The sequence below is a fragment of the Heterodontus francisci genome, chromosome 5 (assembly GCF_036365525.1).
Source record: "Heterodontus francisci isolate sHetFra1 chromosome 5, sHetFra1.hap1, whole genome shotgun sequence".
In the NCBI taxonomy this organism is placed as follows: Eukaryota; Metazoa; Chordata; class Chondrichthyes; order Heterodontiformes; family Heterodontidae; genus Heterodontus; species Heterodontus francisci.
In genome coordinates this window covers 17,048,130-17,067,667 of record NC_090375.1, presented here as the reverse complement: position 1 = coordinate 17,067,667, position 19,538 = coordinate 17,048,130, and the positions used below count along the sequence as shown (strand labels likewise).

The 19,538-nt window shown below is 43.8% G+C and overlaps 1 protein-coding gene across 4 annotated transcripts in view; it reads left to right on the top strand.

Annotated features, from left to right (window-relative positions):
- stk3 (serine/threonine kinase 3 (STE20 homolog, yeast)) overlaps positions 1-19,538 on the top strand; it is a 761,988-nt gene that overhangs the window by 434,407 nt on the left and 308,043 nt on the right. For all 4 annotated transcript variants that reach the window (XM_068031157.1, XM_068031154.1, XM_068031155.1 and 1 more), the window contains one exon: positions 1,793-1,918. In XM_068031157.1, coding sequence (XP_067887258.1) covers positions 1,793-1,918 — 126 coding nt within the window. The remainder of the gene's footprint in view (positions 1-1,792; positions 1,919-19,538) is intronic.

Here is a 19,538-nt window from a genome sequence, read left to right as displayed (position 1 = left end):
CACAGTACTCCAGATGTGGTTTCGCCAATGCCCTGTATAGCTGAAGCATAACCTCCCTACTTTTGTATTCAATTCCCCTTGTGATAAACAATAACATTCTATTAGCTTTCCTAATTACAGGCTGTACCTGCACATAATGTTTTGCGATTCATGCGCTAGGACACCTAGATCTTTCTGCAACTCAGACCTCTGCAATCTCTCACCATTTAGATAATATGCCTGTTGGTTGTTGTTCCTGCCAAAATGGACAACTTTGCATTTTCCAACATTATACTCCATCTGCCAGACTTTTGCCCACTATCCCTTTTCAGCCTCCTTATGTCCTCTTCACAACCTACTTTCCGATCCTATCTTTGTGTCATCAGCAAACTTAGCAATCATACCTTCGGTCCCTTCATCTAAGTCGTTTATATAAATTGTAAAAAGTTGAGGCCCCAGTATAGATCCCTGTGCCAACCAGAAAATGACCCTTTTATGCCTACTCTCTTTTGTTAGCTAGCCAATCTTCTTGCCATGCCAATATGTTACCCCCTACACCATGAGCTTTTATTTTTTGCAATAACCTTTGATGTGGCACCTTATCAAATGCCTTCTGGAAATCTAAGTACAATACATCCAGCTCCCCTTCATCCACAGCACATGTAACTCCCTCAAAGAACTCCAATAAATTGGTTAAACATGATTTCCCTTTAACAAAACCATGTTGACTCTGCCTGATTACCTTCAATTTTTCTAAGTGTCCTGCTATAACGTCTTTAATAATAACTTCTAACGTTTTCCCTAAGACAGTGGCCCAGTGGTTAGCACCGCAGCCTCACAGCTCCAGCAACCTGGGTTCAGTTCTGGGTACTGCCTGTGCGGAGTTTGAAAGTTCTCCCTGTGACCGCGTGGGTTTCCGCTGGGTGCTCCGGTTTCCTCCCACAGCCAAAGGCTTGCAGGTTGATAGGTAAATTGGCCATTGTAAATTGCCCCTAGTGTAGGTAGATGGTGGGGATGTAGTAGGGAATATGGGATTAATGTAGGATTAGTATAAATGGGTGGTTGTTGGTCTGCACAGACTCGGTGGGCTGAAGGACCTGTTTCAGTGCTGTATCTCTAAATAAAAATAAAATAATAAATAGCTGTTAAGCTAACTAGCCTGTAGTTTCCTGCTTTCTGTCTCCCTCCCTTTTTGAATAAAGGTGTTACATTCGCTATTTTCCAGTCTAGCAGAACCTTCCCTGAATCCTAGGGAATTTTGAACAATTAAAACTAACGCATCAACTATCTTTTAATACCCTAGGATGAAGTCCATCATGACCCGGGGACTTGTCAGCCCACAGCTCCAACAATTTGTTCAGTGCCATTTCCCTGGTGATTGTAATTTTCTTGAGTTCCTCCCTTCCTCTATTTCCTGACCTACAGCTAATTCTGGGATGTTACTTGTATCCTCAATAGTGAAGACCGATGCAAAATACCTGTTCAATTCATCTGCCATCTCCTTATTATCCATTATTAATTCCCCAGACTCACTTTCTATAGGACCAAAGTTCACTTTGTTAACTTTTTTATTTTTAAAATATCTATAGAAACTCTTACTATCTGTCTTTATATTTCCACAGTGTGCCTTTACTTATTGAGCCAATAAGCAGCTCCATGGTGTTTTGTTATTCATCATTATTTGTTTTCTACAAAGGGAAATTTATCGCATAACAAGTTATATGTCGATATACACTTCATCTGATTGCTTTTAAGTGTTGAGAGTTACTTATGCTTGTTAATCAGTTTACTACATTTCCTTCTCTTGCTACAGCACACTTTCATTAAAAATGCCAAATCTGTGTCAATTCTGAGAGATTTAATCATTGAAGCAATGGAAATCAAAGCAAAAAGACATCAGGAACAGCAAAGAGAACTTGAAGAAGATGATGAGAATTCAGTAAGTGTGACAATGACTAGTTCTAACTGTATGATGTTCATTTAACTTTATTATCATAATACCTTTGTGCAAGTTTGACTTGATTGAGCTTATTCGCAAAAAGAGTCCTTTGAAGTAGTTCAGAAGAATGATGTCCTTTTTTTTCAGTTAACATTGCTTTCCTTCCTGCCCTTGCACCTCTCTGGATTCTTTGGACCCACATCATCTGGAACCAAGGGGATAACTGGCTTGCTCCCAAGTCTCTTTCTATCCCAATTTATGATTTCTCATTAGTCAGCTTCATAACTTCAGATGTTTTATCAATTTGATTTGGGAGCGAGAGAGAGGAACATTGCGAGAGCGGAGGTTTAAAAAGCGCACCAAAAGCCTGGAGTCGGAGACGGAGACAGAGCGAGGGAGAGAGGAGCACGGTGGGAACAAAGAAGAACAAAGAACAAAGAAAATTACAGCACAGGAACAGGCCCTTCGGCCCTCCAAGCCTACGCCGATCCAAATCCTCTATCTAAACCTGTCGCCTATTTTCTAAGGAGCGGAGGTTTAAAAAGCGCGCCAAAAGCCCAGAGTCGGAGACCGGAGACAGAGCGAGAGAAAGTGAGAGAGGAGCACGGCGGGAGCAGCAGGAGCGGAGCAGGGAAGAATTGAAAAGTGACATCAGAGTGATGTCACAATCAACAGTGAGAGCAGGGAAACCGGGATCTGCTGGGGTGAGTATATAGGTAAGCTTTTAATTTAATTTAATTTAAATCAAACATAGCATCAAACATCACAGGCAAGCAGGTAGGTGATTGGTTTGGGAAGAAGCTACCTGTTTGGTGAGTATCTGGTAAGTGATTAAGGTTCACTCTAATCCTAACATTTAAAATAGTAAAGGAACTAGTGGTAAGCTTAAAATAATATAAATTATTGAATAAAACAATTAAGTAGTTCATTAAAACACATTAAGGATGGCAGGATAGGTGATGTGTAGCGGCTGCAGCATGTGAGAGTTCCTAGAAGCCAGTGTGATCCAGGGCAAACACGTCTGCAGTGAGTGTTTACAGCTCGAAGAGCTTCGGCTCAGAGTAATTGAACTGGAGTCTGAGCTGCAGACACTGCGACACATCAGGGAGGGGGAAAGTTACCTGGACATTTTGTACCAGGAGGCGGTCACACCCCTTAGGATAGGGTCTTCTGATTTGATCAGTGGTCAGGGACAGGAGAGTGTGGCTGCAGCTGAGACAGTTAAGAGGACCCAGAGGACAGGATTGCAGGAGCCTCAGCCTTTGCAATTGTCCAACAAGTTTGAGGTTCTTTCAGCTTGTTTGGATGAGAGTGGGGGCTGCAGGGTGGATGAGCAACCTGGCTATGGCACCATGGTACAGGAAGCCATTCAAGTGGAGGGAGATAAAGAAATGTAGTGGTAGTAGGGGACAGTATTGTTATGGGGATTGACTTTGTTCTCTGCAGCAAAGAGCGAGGGTCCAGTCGGCAGTGTTGCCTACCCGGTGCCAGGGCTTGGGACATCTGCTCAGGGCTGGAGAGGAACTTACAGTGGGAGGGGGAGGATCCAGTCATTGTGGTCCATGTAGGTACCAACAACATAGGCAGGACAAGGAAAGATGTTCTGCATTGTATTAGGAGCATGGTGCCAAATTAAGAAGCAGAACCTCAAAGGTAATATTCTCTGGATTATTACCTGAGCCACATGCAAATTGGCATAGGACAAATAAGATTAGAGAAACAAATGCATGGCTCAAAGACTGGTGTGGTAGAAGTGGGTTCCAGTTCGTGGGGCATGGCACCAGTACTGGGGAAAGTGGTGGCTGTGACATTGGGATGGTCTGAACCGTGCTGGGACTGGTGTTGTAGCGAGCCGCACAACTAGGCAAGTAGAGAGGGTTTTAAACTGAATAGTTGGGAAGATACGGTAAATAAAGGAGTAGAGGGAAAGGTATTAATATGGGAAATGATAAACAGACTGTGACAGGAAGGGACAGAGCGTACAAGTCTGAGTAAATCAACAGTTAAGGCTAGAGGTTACAAAAATAATAAAAGGACAAAACTAAAGGCTCTGTATCTGAATGCACATAGCATTCGAAACAGAACAGATGAACTGAGAGCAAATAGAAATAAGTAAGTATGATCTGATAGCCATTACAGAGACATGGCTGTCAGACGACAAAGATTGGGACCTGGATATTGAAGGGTACATGGCATTGTCATGCAGGCCCTACCGGCCAAGAACGAGGCATGTTAATTTTGCCACATGGACATTAAAACTTCAAATTGTGCTGGGAAGAAGAGAAGGCCTATTACAAGAACAAAGAACAGTACAGCACAGGAACAGGCCATTCGGCCCTCCAAGCCTGCGCTGATCTTGATGCCTGTCTAAACTAAAACCTTCTGCACTTCCGGGGACCGTATCCCTCTATTCCCATCCTATTCATGTATTTGTCAAGATGCCTCTTAAACATCTCTATCGTACCTGCTTCCACCACCTCCCCCGGCAGCAAGTTGCAGGCACTCACCACCCTCTGTGTAAAGAACTTGCCTCGCACATCCACTCTAAACTTTGCCCCTCGCATCTTAAACCTATGTCCCCTAGTAACTGACTCTTCCACCCTGGGAAAAAGCTTCTGACTATCCACTCTGTCCATGCCACTCTTAACTTTGTAAACCTCTATCATGTCGCCCCTCCACCTCCGTCATTCCAGTGAAAACAATCCGAGTTTATCCAACCTCTCCTCATAGCTAATGCCCTCCAGACCAGGCAACATCCTGGTAAACCTCTTCTGTACCCTCCATTCCTCCACGTCCTTCTGGTAGTGTGGGGACCAGAATTGCACGCAATATTCTAAGTGTGGCCTAACTAAGGTTCTGTACAGCTGCAGTATGACTTGCCAATTTTTATACTCTATGACCCGACCCAAGCATGCTGTTTGCCTTCTTGACTACCTTATCCACCTGCGTTGCCACTTTCAGTGACCTGTGGACCTGTACGCCCAGATCTCTCTGCCTGTCAATACTCCTAAGGGTTCTGCCATTTACTGTATACTTCCCACCTGTATTAGATCTTCCAAAATGCATTACCTCACATTTGTCCGGATTAAACTCCATTTGCCATTTCTCCACCCAAGTCTCCAACCGATCTATATCCTAGAAGGGCTGCCAGACTGGCTGGAAAGACATTTTTTCATATTAACAGACAGTACTTGAATGGACAAAGGGGCTATTCCCTGCTCCAATTTAAACCACAATGGACCTTTGATCACCAGGTATTGAGGTATTGTGTGCAGAGGAGACATTCCTAGATCTGCTAGGACAAGACTGATTAGGTGATCTGGTCACAAAACTAACTGGCTGTTGCAGGTTTTTTTGAACTTGCCACAGAGAATTTGAACTTGGAAAGCTCCTGGATCCTGGATTGAGAACATCCCATTCCTGTCTGCTCCCATCTCTTTCTCACCAGCTTCCATTGAGGACACATGAACCCCAGGAGAGAAAAGTCTCCTACAGTTAACAAGGTTTAAGATGAATACTGGGCCCGAAGGAAAAGCAAGAACTACCTACAGTCAAGGACGCTACAGTGAGCTCGAAGAACTGTAACAACTCTTCAGATATTGCCTCAAACCTTTCAATTTTATTTTTTCCTCTGCCTTTTCTGTCCCTATCTGCATGTGTGTATCATGTGTTCATGCTAGTGTGGGCGTATCGTGCATCCGTAGGCATTAAGCAAATCAGAGTTTAAGTTTAAATTTTCATAAATTTCACTTTTCTTCTTTAAACCTAAGGAAGCCTGTTTGTGCTCCTTTCTTTGCCTTATAATTGGAAATGCTGAACAAGCATTCACCAAGGGGGAGCTAAAAACGTAGTGTGGCTAAAATTAAACCCTGTTACAGTAAGACCAGGTGAAGGCTGAGAGGGACCCTTAGACAACTTTCTCACCTGGTCATAACAGCAATGTGGGGGCTCGTCTGGGATTTTACCCACAGACAAATGAGAGAAATTGGAAGTGGGAAGCCAAATTGTTCCCAATCAAAAAGAGCAAGATTTCAATACAGGTTTTCTTGTGGTTGCGTGTGCATGAATACTAACATGTCAGCAACTGAAGCTAGTGGCTCCCCAAGCAAGGGTGAAGTAACTTGGGATAAGTTAAAAGCACTGTCTATGGAGGACCTGAGAAAAATGGCTGAGCAGTGTGGGATCACTGTACATGACGAGGCTAGGAAGTCTGAACTCCTAAGGCTAGTGGCCAACCAGTTTTCCCTTGAATCTGAAGAAGCAGAAACAGGGTTAGAAGCAGACTCCGACAGGGTATTGTTTGCAAAGATACACTTGGAACAGAGGAAACTTGTATTAGAAGACAGGGAGAGAGAAGGAGAGAGACAGGAGAGGGAGAAAGAGTCTTCCAGAAGGAGCGTGAAGAAAATGAAAGGTAGGAGACAGAGAGAGAAAGAATATTCCGGAAGGAATGTGAGGAAAGAGAGATGAAGCGGCTTGAGTTAACTAGGGGGTGACAGAGTAACCCCAGTGAAAGCATGGCCAATATGGAGGAGCATAATTCAGGGTTGGGTACAAAATTGTGAAAGCTTGCTCAATTAATTCCAAAATTCAATGAAGAAGATGTGGAGGTATTTTTGGGTGTCTTCTGAGAAACTGGCAAGGCAACTAAAATGGCCAGCTGAGACCTGGTCTCTTTTACTGCAAAGCAGTCTAACTGGAAAAGTCCATGAGGTTTATTTGCTGTTGCCAGTTGAACTGACCAAAAATGCTATTCTCGGGGCAAATGCATTAGTTCCCAAAGCCCATCGCCAAAAGTTTAGAACCCTCAAAAAGCAAGCTAATCAAACTTATCCAGAATTTGAAAGAAGTAAGCAGCTGGCTTTTGACCAGTGGCTAAGGGCTCTTAAAAGTATAGCTCAGCTATGAGAATCTCAGGGAAGTAGTTCCGATAGAGGAATTTAAAAACTCTCTCCCACTCTCAATAAAAACCCATGTAGAGAAGCAGCAGGTTCAGAGAGCCCGCAAGCAGCCGTTCTGGTCGATGAGTTTGCTTTAATTATAAGTCGGTTTCCCGGGGGAGAACCTTTCCTAATCACCCACACAATTCCGAAAAGGACAAAGGGTGGGAAGGTGATATCTGTCCAGGCAGCCCTGAGAGAGAAAGGAAAGCAGGAGACACTGGGGCCCTCCTCCTGCCAAAAAGGAAGGTGCTGTGAGCAAGAGTGAGACCCGGAGACCTGTGTTCTTCCATTGTAATAAGGCTGCGTTTGCTGACAACACACACTAGGTGTCGTAGTACTTGCCCATGCACAAATGCAGGTTCTTCAACTGGAACGTCACTTCTGCGATGTTCAGGCAACTGCCAGGAGTAAAGATGGCACTACTCAATTTATCACCAGAAATGCTTATGGCTAGATCGTTCTAGCAAACTAACCTTGCATTAAGTTGGATGGAAGCCCAGTAATATGCTATGTAGTTATAGGATACTAACTGTAATCCTCAGATCCATTTAATATTCCAGTAATCCTATTGAATACAAAAGGAATTTTATGATTGAATTTCCATTGGAAGATGGTGAATTGGCACCCCGATCGATGGAAACGAAAATTAGGCAGAGTCTAAAATGTGCTGCCAGTTCGTTATTGTGATTCATTTATATGACTGACCAGGACTGATTTCACCCAAACGCAGCTACTGGCTCCCGCCCCACTGGCCGCTGTCCTCCCTTGGCAACTCTTTTTCTCCCCTTCCTCCCCATTGGCTGCTTCCCTCCCCCCCCCCACCCCCACCCCACAGCTGCTCAGCTGCTCTCCCTCACTCCCCTGGCCGATGGTTCCCCGCTCGCACCACCCCGCTCTCCGGTTGCTTGCTCCCCTTTCTCCCCCACCTCCAGCCGCTAGCTCTAGGATGCGCCGCTTCCCTCCTCTCAGCCACTCGCCCCCACGTATGATCAGTCTCCACGCGCCGCCCGAAGAAGCAAGGCGGGCTGCAAGGGGTAACGGAGCGAGTGGCCGAGTGGAGAGAAGCAGCGCGGCCTGGAGCTAGCGGCCGGAAAGCAGGGTGTCACAAAGCGAGGAACAATCGGCCAGGGTAGTGGGGGGGAGCGGCGAGGTCTGGAGCGAGCAGCTGAGGGGTGGAAGTGTCGAGGCCCGGAGCGAGTTGCTGAGGGGGGTGCGGGGGAGAGATCCAGCCTCAAGATCTCCCATTCAGCCACTTCCTCCAGCCGAGTGGGGGGCTGAATACCCGATGACGCTTTATCGCGCATACGCAAAGATGGACCAGGCCCGGGTACGCAATTACGTTGATGCTGTGCATTGATGTCATCCCGCGCACGTACAACTTAGTCCTGGCAAGATGTAGCTGCGCATGTGCGCAGCTTGGCGCATTCTGATGATGTCAGCGGGCTACTGCGTTGTCAGGAGTCACTTTATTGTAATAAAGCGGGGCATTTAAAAGCTGACTGCTGGAAACTAAAGGGAAAACCAGTAGGGTTAATCAGGGCACACCCGCTCAGTGAAGACGGGACCCTGATGGAAAGCACAGCAGAACAAGCTGTGGCTTTAACTGCAGTAAGAGTGCAACCCAGGAAGCTTACTATGGCCAGTACAGGAAAAGTTAATAGGATTCCTGAGGGTTATCAGGGTTTTGTGTTTGAAGGGAAAGTAACCCCATACCTCTTGAGTCGGGCCAACAAGCCCATAGTGATTCTCAGGGACAAAGGGGCCACTAGATCCCTTTCACTGGGAAAAGGCCTGAGCTTTCCTCCAGAGAGTGCAGTGAACACCAAAATGGTGGTGAATGGTATTGGAGGGCAGTGTATGCCTGTACCTGTTCACTGGGTGCACTTGGAGTGCGACCTAGTTTTGGGACCAGTGACCGTAGGGATTTTCCCTAGTTTGCTTGTGGATGGGGTTGACCTGCTCCCAGGTAATGATCGGTGGGGGTGAAGTGGTAGCCCCCCCCGCCCCCAGTAGTGAAAAATACTGCAGGAGGTCAGAAAGATAGGGAATTGGTAGGAGACGGTCCCCTGCAATTTCCCTGAATGTGTAGTGGATCAGGACATGATCAAATCAGCTCCCCCCAGAGGAGGCTGCATTGGCACTGCAGGCAGATGACCATGAGGTCTGCCTTTCTGAGACTTTCTTTGGAAAGTTAGGAGACCCAGGGAATGAATTAAATGGATTTTCCCTAGTTGAGGCTCAGCGAGCCAACCCAGTATTGCGAGAGTTAGCACAGGTTGCCCAGTCTGAAAGTGAAGCAGAGGGAGTCCCTGATTGCTACTTTTTAAAGAATGAGGTACTGATGAGGAAATGGAGTTCTCCTCACAGACCTGAGAGCAAGGAGTGGACAGTAGTTCACCAGTTAGTGGTGCCACAGAGGTACCAGAGAGAAATATTAAGAAGGGCTCACGAGACTACAATGGCTGTACATGGCGGTATATGAAAGACCAAAGCCAGCATAAGACAGCAGTTTGACTGGCCAAAATTCCACAAAGATGTGGTGGAGTACTACAAGAGTTGCCACATGTGCTAGGTTGAGGGGAAACCCCAATTTACAGTGAAACACCTAAGTCTTGTACCGGTGTTAGGAGGACCCTCCAGCAGAGGGCTGGTGCACTGTTAGGGACCCCAGTCAAGAACAAAAGGGGACAGGCAGGCACACGGCTGGCAACATTTTAGAAAGAGAAGGAGAAAAAGTGACCAAGAAGGTGGGTTAAAGGAAGTCCAGGAGGAATCCTGGATGAAAACCCCTACTGTCTGGACAGCCAACCCCGAGAAATTTGAAAAGTTAGACTTCACATCCTCCTACGTAAATGCAGACTCTAGATGCACCCCACCAGAGTCGCTAACAGCATTTACAGGAACCTGCAGAGGCAAAGAGAGACCTCTAGGGTGCAGTGAAACCGTGAGGGTGTTGCCTCACCTAGTCAAAGTGTCACATGAGAGTGCAGTCAAGTCTGCACAAAATCCTACAGGCAGGGGTGCCCTAGAGAATAAAGGGGAGACTAACAAAGAAGCCTCCCCCTACAGTCAGAGTAAAAGGGAACCATCCATCCCCTGAAATCAAACGCCTTTGCATGACTCAGCAAAGCACTGAAAGAGAGTTCAGGATAAACCTGCCCACTACTAACTCTCCTGAAAAAAAATTACCTCAGCAGGAACAAAGACCCTAGGCAGACATGGAAATGGGAAAACTGAAGAAAAAGTTCCCCAAAGAGCCACATGGTTACTGGAATGCCAAAAAGGGGGAAATTAAAGCAGCACTGGCACCCAGAAAATACAATTTTAATAAGCTTCAAGATTTATGAATGAATGGAGAATTAGAGAATTGCATGGTTTTCTGTATCTTATATTTATTTCTCTCAACCCTTTTAATTAAATGCGCCTTTTTTCAAATCGCATTTCATTCCCCTGGGTGTGGAGTTGTCATGCAGGCCCCACCTGCCAAGAATGAGGCACATTAATTTCACCACATGAACATTAAAGCTTCAAATTGTTGCTGTGAAGAAGAGAAGGCCTATAACAAGGGCTGTTAGATTAGCTGGAAAGACATTTTTGCATATTAACAGACAGTACTTGAAAGGACAAAGGGGCTATTCCCTGCTCCAATTTAACCCACAATGGACCTCTGATCACCAGGTGTTGTGTGAAGAAGAGACAGTCCAAGATCTGCTAGGACAAGACAATCCACAAGGGCCAAGACTGGCTAGTTGAGCTGGTCACATGACTTAACTGGCTGTTGCAGGTTTTTTTGAACTTGCCACAGAGAATTTGAACTCGGAAAGCTCCTGGATTGACAACATTTCTCCTGTCTGCTCCCATCTCTTTCTCACCAGCTTTGGAATCCATTGAGGGCACATGAACCCCAAGAGAGAAAAGTCTCCTACAGTGAACAAGGTTTAAGAAGAATACTGGGCCCGAATATAAGGCAAGAAATACCGACAAGCAAGGACTCTACAGTGAGCTCGAAGAACCATAACAACTCTTCAGATATTGCCTCAAACCTTTCCACTTTATTTTTTCCTCTGCCTTTTTCTGTCCCTATCTGCATGTGTGTATTGCCTATGCATGCTAGCGTGGGTGTGTCATGTGTCCTTAGACGTTAACCGAATTAGAGTTTAAGTTTTAATAAATTTCACTTTTCTTCTATAAACCTAAGGAAACCTGTTGGTGCTAATTTCTTTGCCTTATAATTGGAAAGCGGTGAACAAGAATTCACCAAGGGAGGGTGCTAAAAACATAGCTTGTTTAAAATTAAACCCTATTACAGTAAGACTAGGTGAAGGCTGAGAGGGTCCCCTAGACACCTTTCTCACCTGGTCGTAACAGCATTTTGCAAGGACAGGAAGCTAGGAAAAGGTGGATGGGTACCTCTGTTAATTAATGATGGTATTAGTGCAATAGAGAGGGATAACCTAAGTTCAGGAGACCAGGGTATAAAAGCAGCTTGGGTAGAGATGAGAAATCGTAAAGGCAAGAAGTCACTTGTCGGAGTGGTGTATAGGACACCTAACATTAACCACACTGTAGGACGGGGTGTAAAGGAAGAAATAATGGCAGCTTGTCAGAAAGGTCCAGCGATAATTATGGGGGATTTTAACCTGCATTTAGACTGGAAAAATCAGATGGGCAGTGGTAGCCTAGATGAGGAGTACATAGAATGTTTTCGGGATGATTTCTTGGAACAATATGTTCTGGAGCCAACCAGAGAGCAGGCTATACTAGACCTGGTATTGTGTAATGCGACAGGAGTAATTAATGACCTCATAGTTAAGGTGCCCCCCCCAGGTAGCAGCGATCATAATATGATTGAATTTACATTCAGTTTGAGGGAGAGAAGAGTGGGTCCAAGACTAGTATTTTAAACTTAAATAAGGGCAATTATGAGGGCATGAAAGCAGAGCGAGCTAAAGAGAACTGGCAAATCAGGTTAAGCGATAGGTCAATGGAGATGTAGTGGCAGATATTTAAGGGGATATTTCAGAATACACAGAATAGATACATTTCAATGAGAAAGAAAAATTCCAAGGGTGGGACCCACCATCTGTGGTTAACTAAAACAGTTAAAGATACTATTAAACTAAAGAAAAAGCCTATAATTGCGCAAAGATGGGAGGCAGCTCAGAACATTGGACAATATAAAAAAACAACAAAGAATGACTAAAAGATTGAGAAGGAAGATAAAATTAGAGTACGAGAGAAGGCTCGATAGAAATATAAAGACAGATAGAGTTTCTATAGATATTTAAAAAAGAAAAGAGTGAAGAAGTGAGCATTGGTCCTATAGAAAGTGAGTCTGGGGAATTAATAATGGAAAAAAGGAGATGGCAGATGAACAAATAATTTGCATCGGTCTTCACTATTGAGGAATCATCGAACATCCCAGTTTTAGCTGTAAGTCAGGAAATGGAAGGGAGGGAGGAACTCAAGACAATTACAATCACCAGGGAAGTGGTACTGAACAAATTGTTGGAGCTGCGGGCTGACAAGTCCCTCAGTCCTGATGGACTTCATCCTAGGGTGTTAAAAGAAGTGACTACTGAGATAGGTGATGCGCTAATTTTAATTTTCCAAAATTTTTAGTTTTGGGGAAGGTTCCATTTGATTGGAAAATAGCGAAAAAGGGAGGGAGACAGAAAGCAGGAAACTACAGGCCAGTTAGCTTAACATCTATCTTAGGGAAAATGGTAGGAGCTACTATTAAAGACATTGTAGCGGGGCATTTAGAAAAATTCAAGGTAATCAGGCAGAATCAACATGGTTTTGTGAAAGGGAAATCATGTTTAGCCAATTTATTGGAGGTCTTTGAGGGAGTTACATGTGCTGTGGATAAAGGAGAACCGGTGGATGTATTGTACTTAGATTTCCAGAAGGCATTTGATAAGGTGCCACATCAAAGGTTAAAGGTTATTACAAAAATTAAAGCTCATGGCGTAGGGGGCAACATATTGGCATGGATAGAAGATTGGCTAGCTAATAGGAAACATAGAGTAGGCATTAATGGGTCATTTTCTGGTTGGCAAGATGTAATGAGTGGTGTGTCACAGGGATCTGTGCTGGGGCCTCAACTTCTAACACAGGAACAGGAGAAGGCCATTCAGCCCCTCGAGCCTGTCCTGCCATTCAATGAGATCATGGCTGATCCACGGCCTAACTCCATATACCTGCCTTTGGCCCATATCCCTTACTATCTTTGCTTAACAAAAATCTATCCATCTCAGATTTATAATTAACAACTGTTCTAGCTTCAATTGCTGTTTGTGGGAGCGAGTTCCAAACCTTTACCACCCTTTGTGTGAAGAAGTGCTTCCTAACATCTCTCCTGAACGGTCTGGTCCTAATTTTTAGACTATGCCCCCCTAGTTTTAGAACCTCCAACCAGTGGAAATAGTTTATCTATATCTAGCCTGTCTTTTCCTGTTAATATCTTGAAGACTTCAATCAGATCACCCCTTAACCTTCTAAATTCTAGCGAAAACAGGCCTAATTTGTGTAATCTCTCCTCGTAACTTAACCTCTGTAGTCCAGGTATTATTCTTGTAAACCTTTGCACTCTCTCCAAAGCCAAAATATCCTTCCTAAGGTGTGGTGCCCAGAACTGCTCACAGTACTCCAAGTGGAGTCTAACCAGGGTTTGTACAGCTGCAGCATAACCTCTGTGTCTTTATACTCCAGTCCTCTGGATACAAAGGCTAGCATTCCATTAGCCTTTTTGATTATTTTCTGCACTTGCTCGTGGCATTTTAAAGATTTATGCACCTGAATCCCCAAGTCTCTTTGGACATCCACTGTGCTTAACCTCTTCCCATTTAGAAAGTACCCTGCTCTATCCTTTTTTGGTCCAAAATGGATAACCTCACACTTGCCCACATTGAAATCCATCTGCCACAGTTTTGCCCACTCACCGAGTCTGTCAATATCTCTTTGCAATTTTATGCTATCATCTAGACTGTCTACAATGCCGCCTAACTTTGTATCATCAGCAAATTTGTATATATGACTTACAATGCCATCATCCAAGTCGTTAATGAATAATGTGAATAATTGAGACCCCAACTCCGATCCCTGCGGGCCACCACTAGTTACATCCTGCCAATCAGAGTACTTACCCATTATCCCCACTCTCTGTCACCTACCACTCAACCAACTTTCTAACCATGTCAATAATTTGCCTTCAACTCCATGGGCTTCTACCTTAGTTAACAGTCTCTTATGTGGGACTTTATCAAATGTCTTCTGGAAGTCCATATAAATAACATCCATGGACACTCCCCTGTCCACTACCTTAGTCACCTCTTCAAAAAATTCAATTAGATTTGTCAGGCATCACCTTCCCGTCATGAATCCATGCTGACTGTCCCTGATTAACTGAAATTTTTCTTGGTTTTCAGTCACCCTATCCTTGATTATAGACTCCAGCAACTTGCCCACCACAGATGTCAGGCTAACTGTTCTGTAATTTCCTTGTTTCCCCCTTTCACCCTTCTTAAAAAGTGGAGTGACGTGCAACTTTCCAGTGCGGAGGGACCACTCCTGAATATAGGGAACTCTGAAAGACTATAGTTAGGGCATCTACAATGTGCTCCCCTACTTCCTTTAACACCCTCGGTGTTTTATATAAATTAGAATTTATCCAATTTATATAAATGATTTAGATGAAGGGACCGAAGGTATGGTTGCTAAATTTGCTTACGACACAAAGATAGGTAGGAAAGTAACTTGTGAAGAGGACATAAGGGGGCTGCAAAGGGATATAGATAGGTTAAGTGAGTGGGCAAAAACCTGGCAAATGGAGTATAATGTGGGAAAGTGGGAAATTGTCTACTTTGGCAGGAAGAATAAAAAATAAACAATTATCGAAATGGTGAGAGATTGCAGAGCTCTGAGATGCAGAGGGTTCTGGGTGTCCTAGTGCATGAATTGCAAAAGGTTAGTATGCAGGTTCAGTAAGTAATTAGGAAAGCTAATAGAATGTTATCGTTAATTGTGAAGGGAATTGAATACAAAGGGAGGGAGGTTATGCTTCAACTATACGGGGAATTGGTGAGACCACATCTGGAGTACTGTATACAGTACTGGTCTCCTTATTTAAGGAAGAATGTAAATGCATTGGAGGCAGTACAGAGAAGGTTTACTAGACTAATACCTGGAATGGGCGGGCTGTCTTACGAGGAAAGATTGGACAGGCTAGGCTTGTATCCGCTGGAATTTAGAAAAGTAAGAGGCGACTTGATTGAAACATATAAGATCCTGAGGTGTCTTGCCAGGGTGGATGTGGAAAGGATGTTTCCCCTTTTGGGAGAATCTAGAACTAGGGGTCACTGTTTAAAAATAAGGGGTTGCCCATTTAAGACAGAGATGATGAGAATTTTTTTCTCTCAGAGGGTTGTGAGTCTTTGGAATTCTCTTCCTGAAAAGGCAGTGGAAGCAGAGTCTTTGAATATTTTTAAAGCAGATGTAGATAGATTCTTGATAAGCAAGGGGGTGTAAGGTTATCGGGGTAGGTGGAAATGTGGAGTAATCAGTTCAGCCATGAACGTATTGAATGGCGGAGCAGGCTCGAAGGGCTGAGTGGCTTACTACTGCTCCTAATTTGTATGTTTGTGTGCAACTTAAGTCTGTAAAAATTACACATTTGGATGTATGTATCCATACAAATTATAGACACGTACAAGGGAAAAAGAATAAGCTTCTGCATACTGTCCCAGAGTTATTAAAATGACTGCAATGTGCAAATTTAAATGTTTGCAATGAACTGTGAATGCCAGTTCGCCAATGCATCTTTAATGTAGCTTGAATGAGTTATGAAATGCCTAGCCTAAATTTAAAGGTTGGACATGTGAAAACAAAGCTGTATCATAAGTCTAGAAATGTGAAGTGATTGTCAAAACAAGCATAGATATCGACAGTACCACTTGGCCCCTGCCTGATATGATTAAAATAATGAATGGATTCGAGCAGTAAAGTTGAACATTCGATTCACGTACCTTTTTAATGTTTTACCCAACATCAGGACCAAATTTGCTGTTCTATTTATGAAGTTGTTGAAATTGTTAATCCTTGTGGATGTGGTTTGGGTTTTGAATGTGCACATTTTAAAGTTGCGTTGAATCCTTCTTTGGCCTCCTTGTCTCGAAAGACAATGGGTAAGCGCCTGGAGATGGTCAGTGGTTTGTGAAGCAATGCCTGGAGTGGCTATAAAGGCCAATTCTAGAGTGACAGACTCTTCCACAGGTGCTGCACACAACGTTGGTTGTCGGGGCTGTTACACAGTTGGCTTTCCCCTTGCGTTTCTGTCTTTTTTCCTGCCAACTGCGAAGTCTCTTCGACTCACCACACTTTAGCCCCGCCTTTATGGCTGCCTGCCAGCTCTGGTGATCACTGGCAACTGACTCCCACGACTTGTGATCAATGTCACAGAACTTCATGTCACGATTGCAGACGCCTTTAAAGCGGAGATTTGGATGGCCGGTGGGTCTGATACCAGTGACGAGCTCGCTGTACAATGTGTCCTTGGGGATCCTGCCATCTTCCATGCGACTCACATGGCCAAGCCATCTCAAGCGCCGCTGGCTCAGTAGAGTGCATCAGCTGGGGATGTTCGCCGCATCGAGGATTTCTGTGTTGGAGATACGGTCCTGCCACCTGATGCCAAGGATTCTCTAGAGGCAGCAAAGATGGAATGAATTGAGACGTCGCTCTTGGCTGACATACATTGTCCAGGCCTCGCTGCCATAGAGCAAGGTACTGAGGACACAGGCTTGATACACTCGGACTTTTGTGTTCCGTGTCAGTGCGCCATTTTTCCACACTCTCTTGGCCAGTCTGGACATAGCAGTGGAAGCCTTTCCCATGCGCTTGTTGATTTATGCATTTAGAGACAGGTTACTGGTGATAGTTGAGCCTAGGTAGGTGAACTCTTGAACCACTTCCAGAGCGTGGTCGCCGATATTGATGGATGGAGCATTTCTGACGTCCTGTCCCATTATGTTCGTTTTCTTGAGGCTGATGGTTATGCCAAATTCGTTGCAGGCAGCCGCAATCCTGTCGATGAGTCTCTGCAGACACTCTTCAATGTGAGATGTTAAAGCAGCATCGTCAGCAAAGAGGAGTTCCCTGATGAGGACTTTCCGTACTTTGGTCTTCGCTGTTAGACGGGCAAGGTTGAACAACCTGCCACCTGGTCTTGCGTGGAGGAAAATTCCTTCTTCTGAAGACTTGAACGCATGTGAGAGCAGCAGTGCGAAGAAGATCGCAAACAGTGTAGGTGCAAGAACACAGCCCTGTTTCATGCCACTCAGGATAGGAAAGGGGTCTGATGAGGCGCTGCTATGCTGAATTATGTCTTTCATATTGTCATGGAATGAGGTGATGATACTTAGTAGCTTTGGTGGACATCTGATCTTTTCTAGTTGTCTGAAGAGACCACGTCTGCTGACGAGGTCAAAGGCTTTGGTGAGATCAATGAAAGCAACGTAGAGGGGCATCTGTTGTTCGCGGCATTTCTCCTGTATCTGGCGAAGGGCGATCAGCATGTCAATGGTCGATCTCTCTGCTCAAAAGGCACACTGTGCCTCAGGGTAGACACGCTCAGCCAGCTTCTGGAGCCTGTTTAAAGCGACTCGAGCGAAGACGTTCCCCACTATGCTGAGCAGGGAGATTCCATGGTAGTTGTTGCAGTCACCGCGGTTCTCTTGTTCCTATAGAGGGTGATGATATTGGCATCGCGCATGTCCTGTGGTACTGTTCCCTCGTCTCAGCACAGGCAAAGCAGTTCGTAGAGTGCTGAAAGTATAGCAGGCTTGGCACTCTTGATTATTTCAGGGGTAATGCCGTCCTTCCCAGGGGCTTTTCCGCTGGCTAGAGAATCAATGAATGGATTCGAGCAGTAAAGTTGAACATTCGATTCACGTACCTTTTTAATGTTTTACCCACCATCAGGACCAAATTTGCTGTTCTATTTATGAAGTTGTTGAAATTGTAAATCCTTGTTTACATGTTTAAAAAAATGGCTTTTCTATCTGCCATTCAATCAGTGATTGGATGGGTGTATTTGAGGAAAAGTGTGATTGCATGAATCCGATGATTTTCAATTCGCAATGGTTAAAAGCTCTCAGATTTTATTTTGTGGATGTTGTTTGGTTTTTGAATGTGCACATTTTAAAGTTGCGTTGAATGAATGAACATAAAATGTTACTTTGCATTTTTATTTATTTTTTTAAACTACTTTTCCTGCAGAAGAGACTTTCACAAAATGAAAAGCAACATTCATTCAATCATAGCATGATATGTGTCCAAAAATGATTTCATTTAAAAGATGTCCTCAATATCAAATTGAGAACAGTTAATAACTGAATAGTTATAGTATCCTGAAATGATCCTTGCACAGATGATGGGTAACTAAGGAGATGGGAATGCATTCTGACAAAATGGTATGTTTTGATAGCTGTACTGCTCTGCTGAGGTAATTGTACAGGCTGTTTTAATTAAGAAAAATTACAAGCAGAGTGTTCTACAGAAGGTTAATTCCAATATCAAAGTTTAAATGTTAGTTTAAGCATTACTGCACGTGGTTGCTTTTTTCCCCTATGTGTTTTTTGAAGTATGATGTGAATCTAATATCCAGTGTGAGCAGCTGCACAGGAGTGATCCGTTGCCTGGCAGCTTTCCGGAAATATTTCCAAATATTTATACCACCGGACCCTCAAAGGGATGAACTGATAATTTCTACTTTATCTGCAAGCCTTGAGGTGTTCTGCGGGTTTATTTCAAGATACTTGCTACCATTAATAGTCAAAGCCGTTCAAATAAGGAAACTATAAAAATGAACAATAAGAATTATTGTGCCAGTGATGTGTTTTTTTTTAAACCAGTGATACACATGGCGGGATGCAGTTGTATTGCTCATGTACATCACTATTGAAGGGCAGAGTGATTGAAGCAGAGTACTTAAGCACATAGGAAGGAATTCTTTACAAACACTGAAAATCTTGCTGGCAGACTCTGATTGCCATGGATACTTGTAGTGATTGAAAACAGCTGATGCAATTGTAAGCCATTTTTAACCATTAGAAATTAAAAGGTGGTACAGGAAGCTGCCTGAGTTTTTTTAACATCAAGTTTAAAGAGGTTTGTGTGCATCCTGATCGGTCGTGGGACTACCTATCCAAGCAGTGTCTTAAGTGACCACAAAGACATGCCAAATCAACGACACAATGGCTTACATCAGAGTGTGATGAAGACTGCACTGTTCTATTGCAAATCCTGCAGCTTAATTGGTGTATTCGTGGTTTGAGTCAGACTAGATACTTCTATAGCATCCTCAATTTTGTAAGGGTATCAAATGTACTTCAATAACATGATTATACGTAAATCATTGTTAATGAATAGATTTTTTCTGAAAGTTTATTGTGCAAACAGTTAACTTTTTAAAAAATTCACCAGTGAAGTAATTCATATTTAAGTCAATGAAATGAAAATTCTGTACATTATAGCCTTATTACTGGGTTTCTAACATTATTTCTGCTAGGTTGTCTTTTAAGTATATGAAACACAATATCAAATAAAATTAATGTGACATTTTTTAGACAGAAAAATGAAATGAATAGTGGGCCAGTAGTTCTAGCAGTGAAACTTTG